Genomic DNA, 21,629 nt, shown 5'->3' on the forward strand with positions numbered 1-21,629 from the left:
CAATACGTACTAAAACAGTGAATTTGACATGGAAATAAATTTTAGTTATTTTAAAAATATCCCTTAATTTCACAGCATAAAACATTAAATCTGGAGTCACAAGGCCTGCCTTCCAGCCCTGGATCTGCCATAAACAAGCTACATAACCCTCATCAAGCTGCCTAAGCTTCTGGGCTCCAATGTCCTCATCTCTGTAAGAAAGCGTATGGATGATTCTTAAGCTCAATGCCAGTTCTCACTGTCTTTAATTCTACCAATAACCACAAAGATGCATAAGGGATTCTAAAGCAATTAGGTTTATTATATCTACTTAACACTTAATCATCGTGACAAGGAAAAAAAAAAGAAATTCTACAATATCTTTGTTCAACAATTTTGAGAAACAAAATAATAATTTCTAAGATAAAATTTTTGATACAGTAGCACTGTGACTATAAATCTTTTCTGTAACCCTATGACCCTCTCTAATGTAGGCAGCCAGATACCAAACATCCATTGCCTCAAGGAAGGGTTATCCAGATTGAACTAAAATTAGACAGTTGAAATCCTTGGTCAAGGTCAGATGCTCTTGTTTTTCATGTTTTGTTTTGTTTTGTTTTGTTTTAACAGAAGCCAGTATGTAGAAGAAATGATTGAATTATGAAAACAACATTCTGCAACCCTTAGAAATTAAATAATTGTTTCAAGAAAGAATCATAACTGGATGCTAAGCCTACTACATTCAAGTTTTGGTAGAAAAGGATATTTGCTAGTGGCCAGGCTATCATCTTACAAATTATCTACCCCAATGCAAAGGGAGAAACAGCATTTACAAACATCTTGTGGTCACCATCTTTAAAAAGTGTCCAAATTATAGGAATAGTATAACAACCTGACATGTGCTTCTAAATGTGATACAATGTGAAGTGAACAGCATCTCTGTGATGTTCATCCCAAAAATGTTTCACCTGAATTTAATCGACCCTTTAGACATAAGTTCTGGTTCACAGAAGATGCAAGGAATAAATCAAATCAAAGAATCTCATAAGGAAAAAATCAGACATAGCCAGAATGAAGGACAACTGACTGATCTCTACAGGACAACTGACTGATCTCTTCAAAAAGTCAATGTCAGGAGGAAAAAATAGAGGTCATGTTCTGAATGAAACCAAAGAAACACAATGACCAAATGCAATTCAAGAACTTTGATTTGATCTTGGTTTGAAATATAAGTAGCTCTAAAAGGCATTTTTGAACAACTGGGGGAATTTGAAGGTAAACTAGGTAAAATCTGTTATTACAGAGCCGTGTTAACTTTCTTGGGTGCAGTCATAATGGTATTGGGCTTTTAGGAAAGATCATGTCCTTAGTTTTAGAAGAAACATGCTGGAGAATTAAGGAGTGAAGTGACATGATCTGGGCAATTTGTTTTTAAACAGTAAAATGTTAAAAGAGAAGTTGAATCTAGGTGTTCAGTATACAGATGTTCATTGTAATATGCTTTCACTTTTCTTCATGTGGAAAACTTCATAATAAAAAGTTGGAGGAAAATCTGGATCCACATATATGGCAAAAATTATTTGGAAGAAGATAAAATCAGGCAAAACAATTTTTTGTATTCTTTCTATCTCCTTGGGAAACAGGAAGAGAGTCAAAAGGGTGACAAAAAGGTTAGATGGAGGCTGGAGGAGCCTGGTAACCTGTCCCCAAGTCTAGCCATAGTTGGAGATTCAAAGGAACCCTGAGTCTGTCTTTCTGTGAAGACCTAAAAAGGTGGCCAAGAAGCCAGAACAATCCCAAGCCTGTAATGGCCTGAAAGTAATAAAGCAGGGAGACAACGTGTCTAGGCAGAGAGAACCGAAGTCAGTTTGATGATATGTCTTGTGTCCCTAAAGCTCCAAGGATGCCCTTGTAGGGAGGTGTGTGAAGATGGCAGAATGTGGTTAGGAGCACAAGATAATATACATGTGATCGCCCAAACTGGTGGCCAAGGACAAGTGGGAAAATGGACAACACAAGAGCCATAGAAAAATGGCCATCAGTGGCCACAGAGACTCCCCCTCCCATGCAAGACACTCTATAATCCTTTATGCACACACTCCATGCCCAGAAACTGAGATGAAAACCAAGGAAATAGAGAGGAGCGTGAGTGACTAACTTGATGGAACAGTCTGTGCCTGAGATATGTGTCTGCTCCATTCTCAATCCTAGACATTTGAGCTATTCCTCTGCCATGGCATCGCAGGAGAGCCAAGATATAATGTAAGGAATAATCATTATGTGCTATGCGAATAAATATACATCTTTTTTCCACATTCATAGAGGAAGAGTTACATGGAAGTAACACAGAAATTATTTATTCTGGGCTGTGGAATGTGTGTGACATTTCAATATGGATAAACCTAATATTCCATGGGTTTATCTCAAGCGGAATAGCAAAACCACGCTGTGAAACCTGACTCAAAAGATTTGGAAAACAGCTCAGCTGTTGATCTGCAACCTGAAACCCACATCATTCCAGGAAGAGATGGCTCAGCAGGGCTGTCCCTCTTTGCTCAAGCTGGAATGTCAAAGGTACTCCTGCCAACATTCATACTTGTTGCAAATCAATAGTAAACAGAGTCATTGGGAATGTCAACTAAATAGGTAATAATTTTGGTTTATCACTTGGAGGCAATACTTTTTTAAGATGATCACAAGTTTAAAATATATCCAGGGATATTTAGTTTTGACCATACAGATATAGTATTTCATATATTATTAGTAAAAAGATTGTGGTTCTACAATGGAGGGGAAAAAAGGACTACATTACACACCAAAATAATAAAGGATATTACCAGAAGCGCATGGCAGATTCTTTTAGTGAGTGTGTAATTGTTTGGGATGATTTTTGTACCAGAATGGTAGATATTAAAGCTTGAGGGGACCCTCAGATGCCTTTCGGTCCTTCAATGTTATTTCTGGCCTTTACACAATTTTCTTTTGCAGATGATCCAGGAAGTAAGTGTGGGAAAGGCTCAGTTGGGCGGTTGGCTCTACTCAAGTCTTGCCAGGACTACTAAAGTTGACAAGCATGACTGTTAATAAAAACACCACTTCATTCTCAACATTCTCCCCTCCCACGTCACTCCCACCCCTGAACTCTAGTCTCCTTCCTTCCACTATCGCTAGTTGGGGCTGAGATTATTCCTCTGCTTTCAAATCAGGATATTAATCTCTACTGAAGACTTAAAGAGTTGGAATGTAGATTCTCTGTGTCTGTCTGTCTCTCTCTTTTATTCTCTCTGTCCTGAGATCAGTAAAGTTCCCAGATGATCACAGAGAAGCCAATGTGTTTCTACTTTTGTTGACGTCTTGATGAAAACAAAGATCTTCTACCACCATTTGCCTGGCCAAGACTTGAGAAACCCTTTCGTTTTCTCCAGTTGGCTATAAATGCATCAAAAATGAAAGCCAATTTTTGTTGAAAGAAATCATTTTACCAATTGTGACATCCTCTGTGCAAAAGGGAACCACCTCAGAAAAGAAGGCTTGATGATTTCTTATCTAGATTTAAAATAATAGTTATTGAGGGAAGAAAGTCTCTCCTCCACCTTATACCCCTGCCTGCCTTTTCTGCCCATTCCCTACAGTAAATAATCCCCCAAAAGAAATTAGTATAACCTACATACCAAATCAGTCAAACAACCAGATTTTTCCTAAAGCCCAAAACAACTTCAACAGATGAAATGTTCAAAGGACGAAAAATTAAGACTTTGCAATAATTTGTGTATAGTGTCTTCAAGGGTTGCAGAGCTTAAAATTAATACATATTTCCATTGCTTTAGATTCATAATACATGCCCATTAAGTAGAGAGAAATTATAATTATAAGTTTTGCTACAAACTCAACAATTAAACCTTAAAATACTACTATATACTATAAACATTTAGGACATTTTTCTGTAATTCAGACTCACTGTAATTCAAACAGGACTCTCCCCATACTTTTCTCCTTAATTATGTATTATTATAACATAAACCTGAAAAATTATTACCTCTTATGGAATTAGTTCAATGAGCCAGGCACTAAACTAAGCACTGATTTAATCACTATCACTTGAGACATGAGTATTATTGTATCATGTAACCAAAGAGAGCACTAGGATTTAGAGTTTAAAAATTTGCCCAAAATTATGGTTAGCAGGTGAGATATCTGGGATTTGAACCCAAGCTTGTCTGACTATAAGTCCCCAATATTATATATCTACATCCTTCTAGGTCTGAAGAGTTAAGAGTTAACAACTTACAAACATGAAGGATGTGAGGTATTCAAACAAGCTATCTTCTGAATCACCACATGACAATTCTGCTGATTTAGAGTTATATTTATTCCCATTGCTATTCAGTATTCTTGCCCAAAATTAAGTAATCTAAAATCAGGCATATGTTAGAATTTAAGCCAAGTTGTCTGTGTTCTTCATAAATTCTGAAAAGCTTGTCCACCAACATTGAATGCTAGGATTGAGGAGGAAGAAAACCAAAAGTGAGAGGAAAAAATGTAAAATTAGGAAGCACAGTGATGTGGAAGGAAAAAAAGGGCAGGGGAAAAAAATAAAAGGTTAAAATAAAAAAGAAATGAAGAGGGAAAAGAAGAAAACCAGCAGGTTTTCCGACTTGGGAAATACTTTTAAATGTACACCATGATCTGTGGAAAGAGGTCAAAGTGAGTTCACTGCAGAATTTACAGGGGACCAAAGAAGGGGTAACAATTTTCTTTGACTTTTAAGGACAAAATCTAATATCTTAAGGAATCCTTTACCTTTTAGAGAAACTAGTAGTGTAGGAAGCCCCTACACAATACTTCAAGCACATTCTATGTTTTTTATAATATATCCAAATGATCAGAAAGGAAGGCTTGGGCTAATTCTTTTCTTTCAATAAATTTCCAACTTGTCAAATTACTGAATAACTCTTTCAACTCTGAGGATTTGATCGTTATTAACAAATTACATTCTCTACCAAGAGAGCACTAAGATATACTTTGAACTCAATCTGAAGCTGGAGGAAGGTAGTAAAAAAACGTGCCAGTGAAAATCTACTGTCTGTGATGCTACTTTATGAGATTTACATTCCCACATTATAAGACAGAACCAACAATGCTCATTACTTACTTTACAAAAAAGGGTTAATCATTAAGTTCTTCAAGAGTTCTTTTTGTTTTTATTAGTTGCTTTCTGATTCCAGAGAGTTAAAATAATACTGTTAGTTTCCCTGAAAATGTCATACTAAAATTCGTTCAAATATCTTTATTCTATATACTCAGAAAAACATAGAGTACTTGACACCAAGTTTTACAATTTTTTCAAAAAAGATTAAGGATTAAGTTTAAAACATACGCACAGAGTAAAACTAGTGAAGCAAATAGTAAAAAGTATATTTACAACCTTAGGGTGGAGAAGGCTTCCTAACAAGCAAGACACAAAAACTAGGATGGAAAAGAAGGACAGATTTGTTCCTATAAAATGGTAAATCTATTAGTTTGCCAAAGGAAACTTTTTAAAAAGTAGAGACTAGAGGAAAATGTATGCAACATATATAACCAATAAAAGATTAATATATATAATTTATAAGTCTGTAAATCCACAGGTATAAGTAAACATTTCTTCTTGTTCTTCACACAATAAAGATGCTTAACCTTATTGTTAATCAAATATCACTTTAACTGAATTGGCAAAACTATACGATTGATAATATCTGATATGAATAAAAGTATATACAAAAAGATATCTTTATATACTTGTGGTGGGAGTGTAAAATGATAAAGCATTTATGCAAGGTAATCTCTATCAACATTTAAAATATACTCAGATTTCCTTTAGCAATCCATTTCCAAGTATCTATATTTATATGTAAGGTATTATTGAAAATATTGTTCTGAAAACCTGGTAAATGTAAATGTCCATTAAGAGAAGACAATAAATTATATTACGTCAATAATAATAGTCAGTATTTTTATACTAATTACTAAATGCCAGAAACTTTCCCAAGTGTTTCACATACCCTATGAAGTAAATGCAATTTGTCTTATCACAACCCTATGAGGTAGATACATACAATTATTGCCCCATTACAGATGGAACTTACTGAGGCAAAAGAGGATGAAAAACACACTCGAAAGGAGACAGCTTGTAAGGGGCACAGCCAGGTTTCATACCCAAGTAGCCTGCTACCAGACTAGTTGGAAATACTATTAAAATAAAATAGAGTAGATGCCTCGATACTCACATGGAAAGATCTGCAAAGCACACTGATATCCTTAAAAAGATGCATCCAAAAGTAGTATCTTAATTTTTTATGAAACTAAAAATAAATATATTTGATTATCTATATAATAATCAAAGCTATATACTTTATTCTTTATATAATATATGCATTGTAGGTGATTAAATAAGGTTATCCTTAAGAGAAGAAACAGTAATGGGAGAGGAAGGTGAAGAGAAACTTCCACTTTTAGCTCTATTTCTAAAGTGTTTGAAATTGTAAAAAACAAGAATGCATTCATGTGTTACTATTACAACTTTTTAATGTTGTTTGACTTTAAAAATAGTGGGGTGGAGGTGTTGAGGGGCATATGGAAAACAGTTTGTCCTTACAGATGTTTCTACAACTGTGTTTCTGGCTTTTGGTCACATTTTTCCTTCTTTTAAAAGTCGATCCAAATAGCTGTTCTACTCAGCCTCCTAAACTTTCCAAAATTATTTTCAGCTCATAGAAAAGGCTTTAACCTTCAACCTCTTTAGTTTTGGCTCCACTATGTTTATGACTATTTTTAAATTACCAAATTTTTGGTTGCTGTTGAAAGATATTTAGAAGATCATTTATCAGGAGAAACTTAAACTGTGGGCCTTGAATCTGGAGTTAAGAAAACTTGGCTCTGCATTCTCAGGCAGTATAGTTTATTCGGTCAATTACTAACTGGAAATATCTACAGCCCAAATGGCAATGAACACATATCGGTGGTTTTCGTGCAAGGAGAGGAGGCTGCAGGGGAAATATACAGGCTCTCAGTACTGAATGAGAAAAAGGCTTCTTATTCCAGTTCCTCGTGTGGGATCTCTTAGAGTCACTCAGATATTTACTCTAGGACAAAGGATGTATCAGTATTTAGGGAGTAAACATCTTATACAGACTTCCATCACGAAATTCAAGGAAAACAAAACTAATGATCACAACCCCCTCCATCCTTCTGGCTCTCTTATTTCGGCCCTGTATACCATTAATGCCATCAGGCAGGGCTCCTGACATGAAGCATCCTAGGAAGATTTCTCAGCCCTTTGGCCCCTAAATGCTTCCATCTCCCCATCACACACACTTCTACATCTTCAATGAAGAAAGGGAGCCAGGAGGCAATGTGACAGGTAAACACAAGCAAGAGTATTCGAAGGCCTTGTCGCCTGTTCCTTTGGCAATAAAGTTGCTCTGGAAAAGTCTGTGAGCCCTATTTTAGTGAATTAAAATTAAAATAAATCAGAAGCAACCTTAAGAGAAAGGGAATAAAATTATGCATTTAGGTACAGGGGTATCAATATAGATGTGGATTTAGATAGATATGTTATATTTTATACACTCTTATTAAACACACATATAAACGATCCAAATATAGGTGGCCAAGCCCTAACAGAGGGGCTTTATTTCGAGCTTCTGCAATTTGATAACTAGGTATTTGACCCAAAAGTAATAGGGTGGTATACAGGCAAAAAAAAAAAAAAAAAAAATGAGAATAGAAAAAATGGACTGGGGTAAATTCTACCTCTTGAAATTATTACTGAAACAGGGACCCTAATCTCTTGGACAACAGTAATGAGAAGCTAAAAATGTATCACGTGATAATGAAGGATAAATGCTAGGTTGACACCAAGATGGAAGCCACCCTCTGTCATTACTGCTCACTTCAGAACTGAACAAGGCCACATATTCTGTGACCACACATTCAAAACAGAGAGGCATAAACTGAAGATGTTCATGTGCAAACTGGAAAGCCAAAGTAAATGACAGTATGTGAAAACCTAAGACAAGACCTGGACAAAATGACCTCCTGTCTATGGCCATTACTTCCCTGGGATGATTCAATAAAAAAGTGGGGTAGGGGGACCTTGACCCCTTTTGAAATTGTTTTCTAATTAACACAATAAAGTGAATGAATTGAAAATTCTCTGTGATCATTCATTCAGTCAATTAATATTTACTGAGTGCCAGCTTTGGGCTTGGCACTGGATAAATAATGCTGAACTAGACCAATATGAATGTTGTCACCATGAAGATCACAGTCTGGCCTAACTGCTCTAAACTGCCCCCATCAGTATTTGCTTTCAGTCAATCTACAAAACAGAGAAAAAAACCCTATGAAGCTCACAGTCACATAGATCCATCTCCAAGGAACACAGCTCATCAATTGTACCCTAAAATCTAGGTTTAACTCCCTGATTTGGAGTTTAGAGATCACCTTCCCATGCACGCAATGCCATCAATAAAGTTTGGGTTCTCAGGTCAATCCATAAAGCTTGAGTAGCCCTGCATTCAGCCACAATGTGATTTCAAGAGGTTTCCGGTTTGTGTTACCCTGGGCCCTTCAAATCAACAGTATTAAATTATAGTTTAAAATCCTGAGGCTGCAACCACGGATCGAAATAGTCGATGCTTAAGACCGAAGTGTGCAATGCTGGAGATGGGCAAAAAGCTGTAAATGCCTAAGAGTAGGCTGGCAGCCATTTTCAGTCTCAGTCTGTTTCCAAGACAGGAAATAAGAAGGGAGCTAGAATCATCTTGAAGGTGCTTATGAGAGCAAGAATGACATTTGGAATCAGCCATTGGCCTCTCACAAGGAACCAAGCCATTGGTTCTGGCCAAGGCTACAAATATTTCATACCTTGTTACTCAGAAATCACAACTGATATATTTTCTAGTTATTTCATAAGTATAATAGTGTTTTTACATATTCTTCTCTTTTTCAGACATTTTTTTCAGCAGTAATTCCATACCTAACAGTTTTTAAAGTACATTAACGTACAGTAATTTTTAAATACCACTTCTTATGCAGTTTTATTTGACTCATTGCATGAGCCTCATCTTCCTACATCCCCCAAAATCATCAACTCAGCATCTGACTAGTAAAACAATAACCTCAGCGCAGGCCCGTTTTGTTCGAATCATGGCACAGACAGACGTGTAGCTAAAATTAGAAAAAAGAAGCTATTCTAAACAAAAACATAAGTCTCTAGGACAAATTTTTTAAAAACTATTTAATTTATGTTTAGAAATATGAGAGTGAAACATACTGCCTGAAGGAAGTCATTGACTGGTTCTCTGATGAGGTTAAACAAAATCTTTCTTACTAATCGTTAAAGATATCCTTAGGTTACATGTGGAAAATGTAGGTGCCTTAGCAGTAATCACCCCCAAATTATCCAAATACAATACTGTTTTAGATTTAATGCCAAAATCTCTATACAAAATACAATCTTCTCTAAAATAAAATGTCTGCCTTTAATTCTCCTCCATCACTGAGCTACAGAGAATATGCTAACTTTCACAGATGATTCTGTCAGGGGTTTTCCTAACACACAGCTGGGGTGGGGAGGGGCTTCTAATATTGCTCGTAGGGTTCCTAAAGCTTTTACCGGCTCCCAGAAGGACCTGGCCACATCCTCTCCCTGAAGGGTCCATGACATGAAAGATATCAAAGTAAACTCTCAAGGCAAGAAAGTGACGGTGCTAAAATCTGGCTCTCTCCAGTAAACTCTATGCTTGGGGACATCCACTCCAAGTACCTCTATGGAAAGGAAGCACCTGATCAAAATGAGGAAAGCAAAATGCCATGGTAGGTGCCTGACATGGAGAGAGCAGAAGCCTGGCCTTGACCTGTTGGCAGCTGAACATGGGAACCCAGAAAGGTCTGCAAAGCAATGGGTGAGTTTGGTTTGGGATGTCTCTCCCATGTCATGTCATACTCAGAAAGAGATCTGGTAGCCCATGTTTATCCTGTCGAACAGTGAATCTCCAAGACTGCTCGGGCAGCAGCAGCACCAGCGTCCCTTGGAAACTGTTAGAAATGACCATTCCCAGGCCCACCACAGACCTATTAAGTCAGAAACTCTCAGGGTGGCTCAGAAATATCTTTTCACAAGCCTACCAAGAGTTTCTGATGAAAAGTTCAGTTTGTGAACCACCACCATTGGACTGATTAAAATCACTATAGGATAGTTCCTCTCTCAAGACTTAGTTATAATTGGAGAATGAGAGAGCTTTCCTCCTCCAAAAAAAAATATCAAGGACCAGCAGGCCAACAGTGAGTCAGCAGGAGGTTTGGGGGGCTTTAAGCTCCAGTTTAGTACCACCCCTCCCCATTCACTATGGGTTTAGGAATCTTGGTCATAGGCACCAACAAAGCGAGAGCAGAAAATGTCAGAAACGGATATGATTCACCACAGAGCCCAGTGTACGCTGGGAAACTTCCTGCTACTTAAACATCCCCTTCCAAGTAAACAAACAACATCAATAGTAGTTTTAATAAATTATACAGAACAATAAAACGACTAGACTTTCTTTCCAATGAAACTAAGACACCACAAAACCTCACAGTTTTCCCAAGCTAGTAGTTATTTGTGAGACCACACAAAATTCAACAATAATATATCAGTCAATACTTAAATTTATACTTTAGAGCAAATGCCATTAAACCACTGAAACTCTTGGCTATTTATATAACAAGAACATTTAGACAAGCTTTGCCCCTAAAATTCATTTTCAATTTTTAGTATTCTAAAAGAGACCAATGATCTATTCTTGGGCAACATAGTCCTTCATTTTTAACCAAGCACTCAGAATTTTTCCACTTAAAAAAGTCACTCATTCACAAAGCTCCAGTGTACCACCAGTGGCTGTTCTTACTTTGCTTCACAATGCTGTTCAAATTTCAAAAGATGAGAATCTGAAAAAAGCTATAGCAACACCAAAAGCACACATCATGGACAATCTGGAAGTCGAGCAGCAAAAAGAAACTTTCTGCACAAAATACACGTGTCCATAATTAGCCTACTGCCCCTGAGCCTCATCTGCCATTCTGAATCAAAAGGAAAACTCAGGCACTCTTTGCCTATACCATTATTAGTCACTGGATACTCAAGAAACCAGTTCCGTGTCTTCTGGAACAACTGTCCTCAGGAACGTAGGTAGTGCTGGGTAATAACATTATTTTGTCTGTCTTGGTTTGTAGTATCATATCCTCATTGCTATTTTTTCAGCCTTAAAACCTAGTCATCATAAATCTAGCTGCTTCCTTCTTGAGTGGTAATTAGCATTAGTCATAAGCCAAAAATGATTCCACATAAGAAGTAAAATAAACACAACCCTTCTTACCTTTCATGCCAAACTTGGAGTGTCTTGCCAACTTCAGCAGAAACAGCATTACCAGCAGACAAAATCCCACTACAGATGCAATGACCACCACAGCATAGACCTAGAGAAAGGAAGGGAGGGCAGTTATGGCCTTTGCTAATTAGCTCCCTATATCTAGATGTGATGATGATGATGACGACAGTTAATATTTATAGAATGCTTACTCCTTGCTCTTCTAAGAACTTTATGCACATCAATTCACTTAATCTTCAACAACCCTATGATGAAGTATGTAGGTCTTTAATTATCATCCTTATTTTACAAATGAAAAAATTCAAGTTAAAGGTTATAAAAATGTATATTTAATTGATATTATATAGAGATGTAGATATATGTAATAGATATATAGAGATATATGTAATATATCCATATAAATATAGATATTAGCTATTTTAGCTATTAGCTATATTAGCTATACCTATATTAGCTCCATCTCTATCTCTGCCTCTTCCTATCTGTTTATCTATATACCTACCTATCTACCTACTTACCTACCTGGAAAATAGAGAGAAAAACATGAATGACAAAATATTGATGATTTTTTAAATTGGTGAAAGATACAGTGGGATTCATTTTACTATTCCCTCTACTGTTGTACATGTTTGAAAAAATGTCCATAATAAAAATGTTTTTTTTTAAGTTGCCTATTGTTGCTCTTAGAAGTCACGGTCCCCTGGAGCAGTGAGTAGGCCTGAAAGGAGCAGAGGACACTTGTGAATGAATTTACTTGTAAAAGTTCATTGAGTTGTAGATTCATAATGTGTGCACTTCTCTATATGTATAATAGAGGTCAATACACAGGTTTATTATTTTTTTTTAATTTAAAAATGTAATTGCAAGATATGGATTATACAAGTAGAGAGATTAGATGCAGATCTATGTGAATCCTGTCACAACCCTAAGCCGGGGATCACAGAGGCACAAGAGCATGAAGCTAACTGCAACATTTAGAAAGAGTGACACAAAGCTATACATCTCATTCCTTTCCTGCTGCTCATCCCAATGTCCTACTTCCCAGAAAAGTTTTATTCTCTAAACCAGGGGTTGGCAAACTTTTGCTGTAAAGTGTCCGACAGTAAATATTGCAAGCTCTGGGGCCATAAAATCTCTGTTGCAACTACTCAACTTTGCTGGTATAGTCTGAAAGCAGCCAATAGACAATATGTAAGCAAAAAGGCATGGCTGTGTTCCAATAAAAGTTAATTTACAAAAAGAGGTAGATAGCTGGATTTGAACAAATTTGCAAGACTCTTGCTCTAAACTATCTTAGATGTCTACACTTACTTAGATGCTTTAACTTCATTGTTAGTCTGCATAACAATCCTAAAGATATTATTATTCCCATCTGTGGTTTTCATTAGTACTGTTTGCCAAACATCTTTGTTTTTCCCTGTGTTTCTCTTTGCAGGATTCACTTCCTGGCTTCATTGTGGTGAAATGGATTCATGTGAATAGTTCTGGCCAATGAGTTGAGACTTGTGTCACCACTAGGCATAGGAATTCAATGTTACTTCCACCCCTTACACCAAGGCAGTAGTTCCCAAACAGAGATAATGCTGCACCCAGGGAACATTTGGCAATGTGGGGTTGTCACAAGGGGGAAGGTGCTATTAACGTCTAGTAGGTTGATGCCAGGGATGCTTTAAACATCTGACAGTGGCCAGGACAACCCCCCACAACAAAGATTTAGTCATCGATAATAATAATGTCAATAGTGTTGAGGTTGAGAAACTCTGCTGTAGTGCTGCTCTCGTCATCTCTGCCATAAAAAATGCTAACTTTTTAAAAATAGCTGTGTTGTTAGCCTAGTCTTGCCATGAGGATGAGGCTGGGAGAACTCCCAGCCAATACCTGTAATAAAGCAAGAAACAAACCTTTGTTGTGTTAAGCCACTAAGATTTTTGTTACTGTAGCATATACCCATCTCACAGCAAGGGGCAGTAGTAAAGAGTAGAGGTAAAGAATACGGGTTCTTTCTGAGTTTGAAATTTAGATTTACCACTTATTAGCTACATGACTTCAGAATTATTTAACCTCTCAGCATCTCGGAATCCTCATGTGTAAAATATGGAATATAATAATTCTACCTTGCAGACTGTAAATCTTCAATGAGTTAATGGTCCTGGAACAATATCTATCTACAATACATAATAAATTAGTGTTGGCTATGATGATGATTATGATGATGATAAAACAGATTTAGAAAAAATTTAATAAGCAGTCCAAGATCACACCTTTCAAGCCTGGGATTTGAACCAATCTGCCAAAGTAGAAACCCTGTAACTTATCTATTATACTACCTCTCCAAAGCATGTGGCTGAAGTGAAGGGAGGATAATAAAAACACATGGCTAATCCCCCTGCTACACATTCTCTGATGTCAGATGGGGACAGCATTAAATAAGTCACAAAGCACAGAAAAGAACACAAGCCAAGTGCTTGGCCCGGGTGGAGCAACGGTGTGATAACTCTTTTCTCTGGCACTTCAGCTATGAGTGGCTCTCCTATAGAATGCCTTTGCAAATGTTTGAGTATAGACTAAGCTCTGTTGCCACAGCCTATTTACAAAAGGAACAGTAGTGATTCCTAAAGAGCTAATTATGGATCAACTTGTTCTATCCAACACTATTTCTTTCAAATTGACTTAATGATTTGGGGTGTGTTTTTAAATCTTTATTTCTAACTAACATTCTCATAGGAAAGAGATCATAGTATTTTTAGCTCTAAGTTTCTCTACCCTAGTATTAAATTCTGCAGGTAGAAGGGATTGTATAAATAAACAAATTTAAACTTTATTTTACAGATGAGGAAGTTGGAATGGAGAAAGGCTAGAGGACTTGCCCTTAGTCCCAGGACCTCCTTGTAGTCCCATGGTATAATTTCTTACCACTTTTGAAAATTCTTGACTGGTATTCAGGAGACCTGGTCCCTTATGTTTTCAGGACACCCTTTACTGGCTATGAGAGGAAGGATAGATGCTTCATTTTTCTGAGCCTCTGTTTTCTCATTTGTATATAGGGATAAGAATATCTATTCTGTCTTCCCAACATCATTAAAATATGCTTAAGTCAACTGGAAAATGGGAAAGGGTTCTACTGCTGAAAATCACCTAGTGATCTGCCAATAAATATTTAAAGCAGTTCTATTGAAGCAGTTCTAAACATAAAGAATCCTTTAATAAACAAAGATTCCTTTGACAATGAGAAGAATCATTTCCTCAAAAACAGTATGAGAAATACAGTTTCATGTACTATGTATGTGTTGGGGTAGCTATGGTCTTTATGTAGGAGAAGAGCAGGGATGAGTTTGTTTGGTTGTTTGTTTGTTTGGTTGGCCGGTTGGCTGGTTTTTATCTCAGGATATCCCTTAACATAGAATAAAGAGGTGCCCTCCTCCAAAAATCCAACAAGGTACATGAGGGGGACTTGTCAGACCAGGAAGGTGTTTAAAGCTATCTTCCAACTGGTCTGACAACATCTTTAACTTTTGCCTCAGCTCTCTGGCTCTTTTTCTAATCTAATGATCCTCAGTGCAATCAGTGACTGTTTAGATACCAAATATCTGATCCATGCATAATTTTAAATTTTCCTCTGCGTTAAAAAAAAACAAAAAACAAAAAACATTGCTTTGCACCTCTCATGCAGATTTCTAGGGGCCTCACATGGAGTTGTAATATACAGACTTTAAACAAAGATTATTTTCACTGATCTTGCCTTCCAGTGGCCTTATTATAGACAGTTCGAACATCAGTTCGAGATATGTCAGGGGCTTAAATTTATCATAATGATTCAAATGAGGAAACTGAAGTTGATGTAATTTTTAGTAACTGGGATGTATACACACTAATGGGTTTAACACATGTTCCTTGGATTCCTTATGGACACAAACAACTTTCTCAAATCAAGAAACATTAAGCAATTTGATATAAGAAGAAAAACTGAAATTATTACACAAGACAGGAAGTAGAAAGTACTCTACAGTTGAATTACCAAGGCATTCGTCCTGCTATTTCAATGTAATGCATATAGTCATCTGTGGAAATGTGCGTTTGTCTCCATATCCTAGACATGCATCTTTTAAGCCTCCCATTCCCAATAGTTTAAATATATATCATATCTTTTTACTACTGTGCCAGACCCCTAACTCATCACCTTGCTTACAATCTCTCTGTTCTGCAACCCATTCTACAATATTCACCATAAGTCTAATCAGTCTAATTTTTACTGAGCACCTCCTAGGTGCCATCCATTATTCTAGCACTATGCAAAGAATCCTACTAAAGAATCTAGGGAAGGAAAAAGACATTAAACAAGTAAATAAATAAAATGCAAAGTAGTTACAGATAATAATAACTACTCAGAAGAAAATGAAACAGAGTAATGGCTGCCTGATGGCTACCCTAGCTAAAGTCATGTGATGACCTTTGGGAAATGCATGCTTTATAGAGAGAACAAAAGATGTTAGGCTGTGAGACAAGAATAAGGCTGGAACATAAAGACAGCATTAAAAAATATACAGGTGGTAAACAGTGAGGAGATGTGGGAGGTTAAGTCAGAAACACAGAGCTGGGCAAGATACATAGGGCTCTGTTTTTTTTTTTTTAGGCGAGGCAACCCTTGGTTGACCTCGCAGATTTCAAGGACCTTGTCAGCTTACAATCCCTTATTTTTTGCCCCTATAGCACCTGGTCTTCCTAGGTGGTTTCCCATCCAAGTACTAACCAGGCCTGCCCCTGCTTAGCTTCTAAGATCAGAAGGGATCGGGCTTGTTCGGGGTGGCATGGCCACAGACAAGAGTTGGGCTTTTATAATAAAATTTTACTACACTGTATTGAGAAGACTCTGAGAACTATTTGTATTTTAAAAGGGTCACTCAGGCTGCTATGTGGAGACGGGCCAGAAGATAACAGAGCGGAAGAGGGGGACAGTGTAGAAGGTTGTGGCAGTCATTCAGGAATAAGCAACTGTGACAAAATCTCTGTAAAGGGTCGGATAGTAAATACTTCGAGCCTTGCAGGCAATACAACCTTGCTGCATCTACTCCATCTTTCATTATAGCACAAAAGTAGCCACAGACAATATGTAAGTGGACGTGACTACATGCCGACAAAACTTTACTTGTGAACACTGACATCGAATTTCATAGAGTTTCACAAATCCTTCTTTTGATTTTTTTTCAAACCACTTACAAATGTGAAAACTATTCTTAGCCTGCAGACCTCACAGAAACAGGTAATGAGCCACACTTGGCCCACACGGGCCTTATTTTGCCAACTCCTGGGTTAGCCTGCAGCTCTGGCAGTAGAAGTAGGAAGATGTAGATGGGTTTGGAGTTTATGAGGAGGCATAGCTTACAGGACATGCAACTGGGCACATACGACAAGTGAGGAAAGATAAAAATGGAGGAAGCCTGCTGGGTTTTTACCTGAGCAGTTGACAGACCACCCTGCCACAGAATTCTGAAGCCATGTGATCCTGGGGCTCTCACAAGCTCCTTTCAATGCCTCCTCACTGCACAATAAATCTAACCACCTGGCACTGTATTTCAAAACCTCATGACCTGGCGCAACTAACTTCTCCAACCTTGCCTCCAACTGCCACCTTTCACATACCTTACCTTCCAATCAAGACTGTGTTCTAATCTCCAAGCTCTTGTTCACACACCCAAAATACCTTCCCTTCTGTTCCTCTATGTCCAAATCCCAAGCATCCTGAACACACCATGGAAAATGCCACCTGTCCCACAGACTCCCCTGGCTCTCCCGACAGGAAGAAACAGAGTGCTTGCCCTTCTATTTCTTTCTCTCAAATCTCCTTGCTCAGCCTTCATTTGTGTTTTAGATGCTGGTATTCACATCTCAGGTCTCTGACTAAACTATAAACTCCAAAAAAAATAGACCTGAGTTTCATTCATATTTTTATCTCCTCCCACATTATAGCTTTATATCTGATGGGCACTGAAAATTTTATTAAAATATTTAAGGAGGCAGGTGTGAAGATGTGGAAGACAGGAATAATTATACATGTGCCTGAACAAGAAAGCTGGTTTCTTGCTCTTCTCCCAATAACTTTTTAAAAGAGAGATATTTAAAACAGGAACCACTAGTAATAAGTCAGAGGCTATACATCTGCCTTTATCACTCCTCTTAAACCTTTCTTTTAATTCTTCCGAACTTCAATGCCCAATTTGCATCTCGAACATCTGAACAATAAAAATGTCTCGCTGAAAGACTTGCATTGAAGTAACTCCATTTCTTTCAATACTTGGGAATCCAAAACGCTCAGAACCGATCTAGGAAACAACTCTTTATTCCACTTACCGAGAGATGTTCCCGATCAGCTTTGTCGGCAACACCTGTGGAAGGAATTTCGTTACTTCTGTTTGTCGTGTCGCCGATGTCATTCGCTGCAGTCCCATAATCTAAAGGTGGAGAAAGAGGAAAGAGAAGGAACCATGAAGTTGTCATTAGGCTTCCAAAAACCACAAGGCCACAGAGCGACCCAGAACAAAGCCAGAGGAATCGCAAGATCCCCAAACCACTGACAGCCTAGCTGGGGAGGAACAGGACTCAGCTGTTGGGTTAAATCCATTGTAGTATTGGGGTTGTACAATGCCAAAACGGTACTCAACTCAAATCTTTACATCACTGTTTTGTTGGTCAAATTCTAAACCAGGTTTAGGTTGTCTCTTGGCACATAAGGAAATATCCCTTTTTTGATGTGGTATTTAACATAAATACAAAAGAGAATCAATCTTCCAACAGTCACAGATTTATAGACCCGGAAGGGTCTAACCACCAGTTTTACAGAAGACTATCAGCTGACTAGTCTAAGGTCAACTGGCAAAAAGGTGGCAGAGCCTAAACATGAACCAGACTGAAAATCAACAGCATCAATCCCAGGTCAGAAGCATCTTATCTGGGTAAGAGGCAGCCCCTCAACATGGAATGTGGAATCAGCACTGATAGGGAACTTGGGTCCACGTATGAACTTTTTTGAAGAGCTCTGAATCACCGATATTTGTTTCAGAATTAATAGACAGGGACTTGTGCCAACATAGTATTTAGCATTGTACAAATATGTTCTCATATCACTGTATTTCAAATAAATCAAGATGAAAAATAAAGATTGATTTTTTGTGGGCAAAATTTTTATTAATATTATGTGTAAAAGTCTTAAAAATTGTGTTAAACTTAGTGTAGACAACGTTGTATATAAATGTTTTGTATTTTTATCCTAAATAGATATGGTGCCTTCAATTTGCATCCTGAACAAACACTTCATTAAGTCAGCCCCAGCTAAACTTCCCTCAGTAGAATTATCATGCAAGCCTCAGGGTAACCAATTTAAATTACATTGTCATTAGCACAGTGTTCCTTTGAATGTGAATGAAAAGTAACAAAAAGCATCTATTTTCTACCTGTTTTCTGCTTTATTATTAACCCCAAAAGTAAATTTTCACCATTTCCATTTTGAATATATTAAAACAATTTCAATCAAACACTAAGAGATATCATTTACTTGCTTATTTTTCTTCTTCGTATTATATTTAGACACTCATGCAAAAGTAAATCATTAAAGCATCTATAGTTTAATAGCAGGACATCTTTACCCAGAAACCTAAAGTAGGATCTGAGGCCAAAGGAAGTATGACATTAAGTCCTGAAGTTATTGGAAAGAAGTCCAAAACATAATTTTAAAATGTAAAATCACAATTCAAACATACTTCTCTGTGATACATTTTGAGACACTCTTCCTTTAAACCATATTAAGACAAAGAAAAACAAAAATATACAAATCACATGCACAAAATCTTCTAAACCACAGCTTGAAGGAAATATAGCTTAACATGTATAAAGCCGGTAAAGACAAAATAATTTCCCAGTTAAAACTAGCTCAAGTTAAATATACACATATAATAAACATATAAACACAGAATCATTTTATAGAAAAAATAAAATGTCAATGTGTACACAAAAATATAAAATTTAAGAACAGAATGTTTTATAAAATAAATGTATAAATATAACATTTTAACCAATCCAAATTTTAATGAATCTTAAATTTCAAGCCAAGTGTTAAAATTTAGCCTGCACTTCCCCAAACAGAGGCGTCCTGGTCATGAAGGTGGTTTGAAAATCCATTAAAGATGGATTTTCACACCTATTAAAAAAATCCCTGTCTTCAATTAAAATAGTGAAGCATAGGTGAGATACTCAGTTAAAAGCTAATATAGTGGACCATTTCGTTTCTCCCCTTCCATGTTTCCATTTTCTTCAAGGGGTTCGAGCACATCCTCCAGAGAAACTAATTTAATCTCTAATGGAGGTCTAGTTAGTCAAGGGTTAATCCATCCTGCTTATCAATAACAGAGGCAAGAATGGATCATGGGATCCTCTATCAGATACAAGGAGGGCCAGGTGGGGGTTACTGGAAAAGTTCTCTTTTTTATAGAACTCTTTCAGAAGCTCTTCCCTTTCCCCCAGTGATACGATCAATACCCTCTCTAAGGGCCTCATCTAATAACCAGAAGGGGAGCCAGGCTTCAGGGAAGCCAGCGCAATGGGCAGGGGAGGGTAAAGATGAAAAAACCTGGGTCCCTGATGACATGGTTGAGCTGCTGGTTTAACCCACCCTAAAACATGTCCTATCTTTGAGGTTCCCGTCTGTGAGCCAAAGTTCCTTATTATATAAGAAACATGATTTTGAATTGAGTTTACCGTCATAACTAGAAACTGATACACCTCCCTTTTCTTGGTAGCCATGGCTTTTAAACAGGTAATTAGTTCCCAATTATGGAAACAAGTTGTGTGTTACAGTAGAATGGATTTACCACTTCCAAGAACAGAGCACAAGAGAGAAAATGCTATTTACAGGCACTATAAACATCAAGGGAAAATTGCCATCAATATTGAATGATTTTTGAAATATTATTTTGGCCTATGTAATGCTTGAAATGTATATTTAACTGAGCATAAAGCTGTTCTTTTAGTTGATTTATTTCATTTTACACAAACATTTTAGAAGAATACAAAATAAAAGACAACATGATAGCTACCTTCATAAATTACCTCAGGATAATTTGGGTCTGTACCTAAAAAGCAAAACAAAGCAAAGATTTGTAAGTATGCATTCAGAGTTTTAAAAAAATACTAACTTATACTCACTAAAATGAGCTAAATGTATATTGAAGTTTTTATAACTGGATAGATTGTTTTATAGGACAGGTAAATAAAACCTGAAATTCTCCATTTACTTCATGTTAACTCTATTCCTTTCCCCAGTCCATAACTTCCGCCCCTCTTAAAAAGAATAAACAGGAATCACGAATCAATTTAGCTGGAAAAACCACAGCAATAGATGAATTTCCTTTACCGTTTCTATTATACGGTTGACCAGGTTAATCACAATTTTGGTATTTTTATCCCAGAGGCAGATCATTTCTGTACCACTTTTGTTATTCTCGGATGATTTGGGGTTACTTTCACACTATGTTTTGGCAGGTCCATTCACATTTATGAACATATTATTAACCAGGCTGTATAATGATATCTAAAGCACAAGTTTGCTCTCCTTTTGGTCTTAGGGAGGTTGCCAAAGCTGAATAAATCTTTTTTTTTTTTTTTTTGCTCTAACACAATAAGAAAAATAAGTGTACTTACTCTATTGAAATTGTTTACAAGAGATAATAAATTAATATGTCAGAGAGAACGCAAAATTATACCCACTTAATTTTTTTGGATGACTGTATTCACCAAGACAATCAGAATATTCTGTTTTAAAATGTTCCATCAGAATTCGTAAAAACATTCTTAAGTTGTTTTTTTTTAAGTCACAACAAAAACTGGTGACAAAAATATTTCCTACTTATTCTCCATTCAGAACTAGCTGAGTCTCTATATGAAAGCCTACTTGGAAATAAAATTAAACTTTGATTTAACATTACAAAATGAATTTCCAAAGCTATTTCCTCCACTTTTAGTCTTCACTTACCACATGAAAAAGTAAAACTTGCAAACCATAAAGCTTACTCAGTTCTCATTTCACCTCTGAACCTTTAGCAAAAAAAAAAAAAAAAAAAAATACTATTTAAAATAAAGTGATACTTGAGCCAATTTTCTATTCATGTATTCCTTAGTGAATAATTAAGGTTAGTCTAAATAAAGAATCAAATAAAAGTGGCCTAATGTTCAAATTAGAATTTTAACACAGTTCAA

General features: G+C 36.7%; 1 protein-coding gene and 1 pseudogene across 6 annotated transcripts in view; both read right to left on the reverse strand.

Moving 5' to 3' along the window:
- NTRK2 (neurotrophic receptor tyrosine kinase 2) overlaps positions 1-21,629 on the reverse strand; it is a 319,160-nt gene that overhangs the window by 232,044 nt on the left and 65,487 nt on the right. For all 6 annotated transcript variants that reach the window (XM_016130219.2, XM_016130220.2, XM_016130217.2 and 3 more), the window contains 3 exons: positions 20,471-20,506; positions 17,733-17,833; positions 11,376-11,475 (listed from right to left, as the gene is read on the reverse strand). In XM_016130219.2, the coding sequence (XP_015985705.2) occupies positions 11,376-11,475; positions 17,733-17,833; positions 20,471-20,506 (237 nt within the window). The remainder of the gene's footprint in view (positions 1-11,375; positions 11,476-17,732; positions 17,834-20,470; positions 20,507-21,629) is intronic.
- Positions 16,086-16,204, reverse strand: LOC118600711 (annotated as a pseudogene).

The sequence above is a fragment of the Rousettus aegyptiacus genome, unplaced genomic scaffold, assembly GCF_014176215.1.
Source record: "Rousettus aegyptiacus isolate mRouAeg1 unplaced genomic scaffold, mRouAeg1.p scaffold_m13_p_3, whole genome shotgun sequence".
In the NCBI taxonomy this organism is placed as follows: Eukaryota; Metazoa; Chordata; class Mammalia; order Chiroptera; family Pteropodidae; genus Rousettus; species Rousettus aegyptiacus.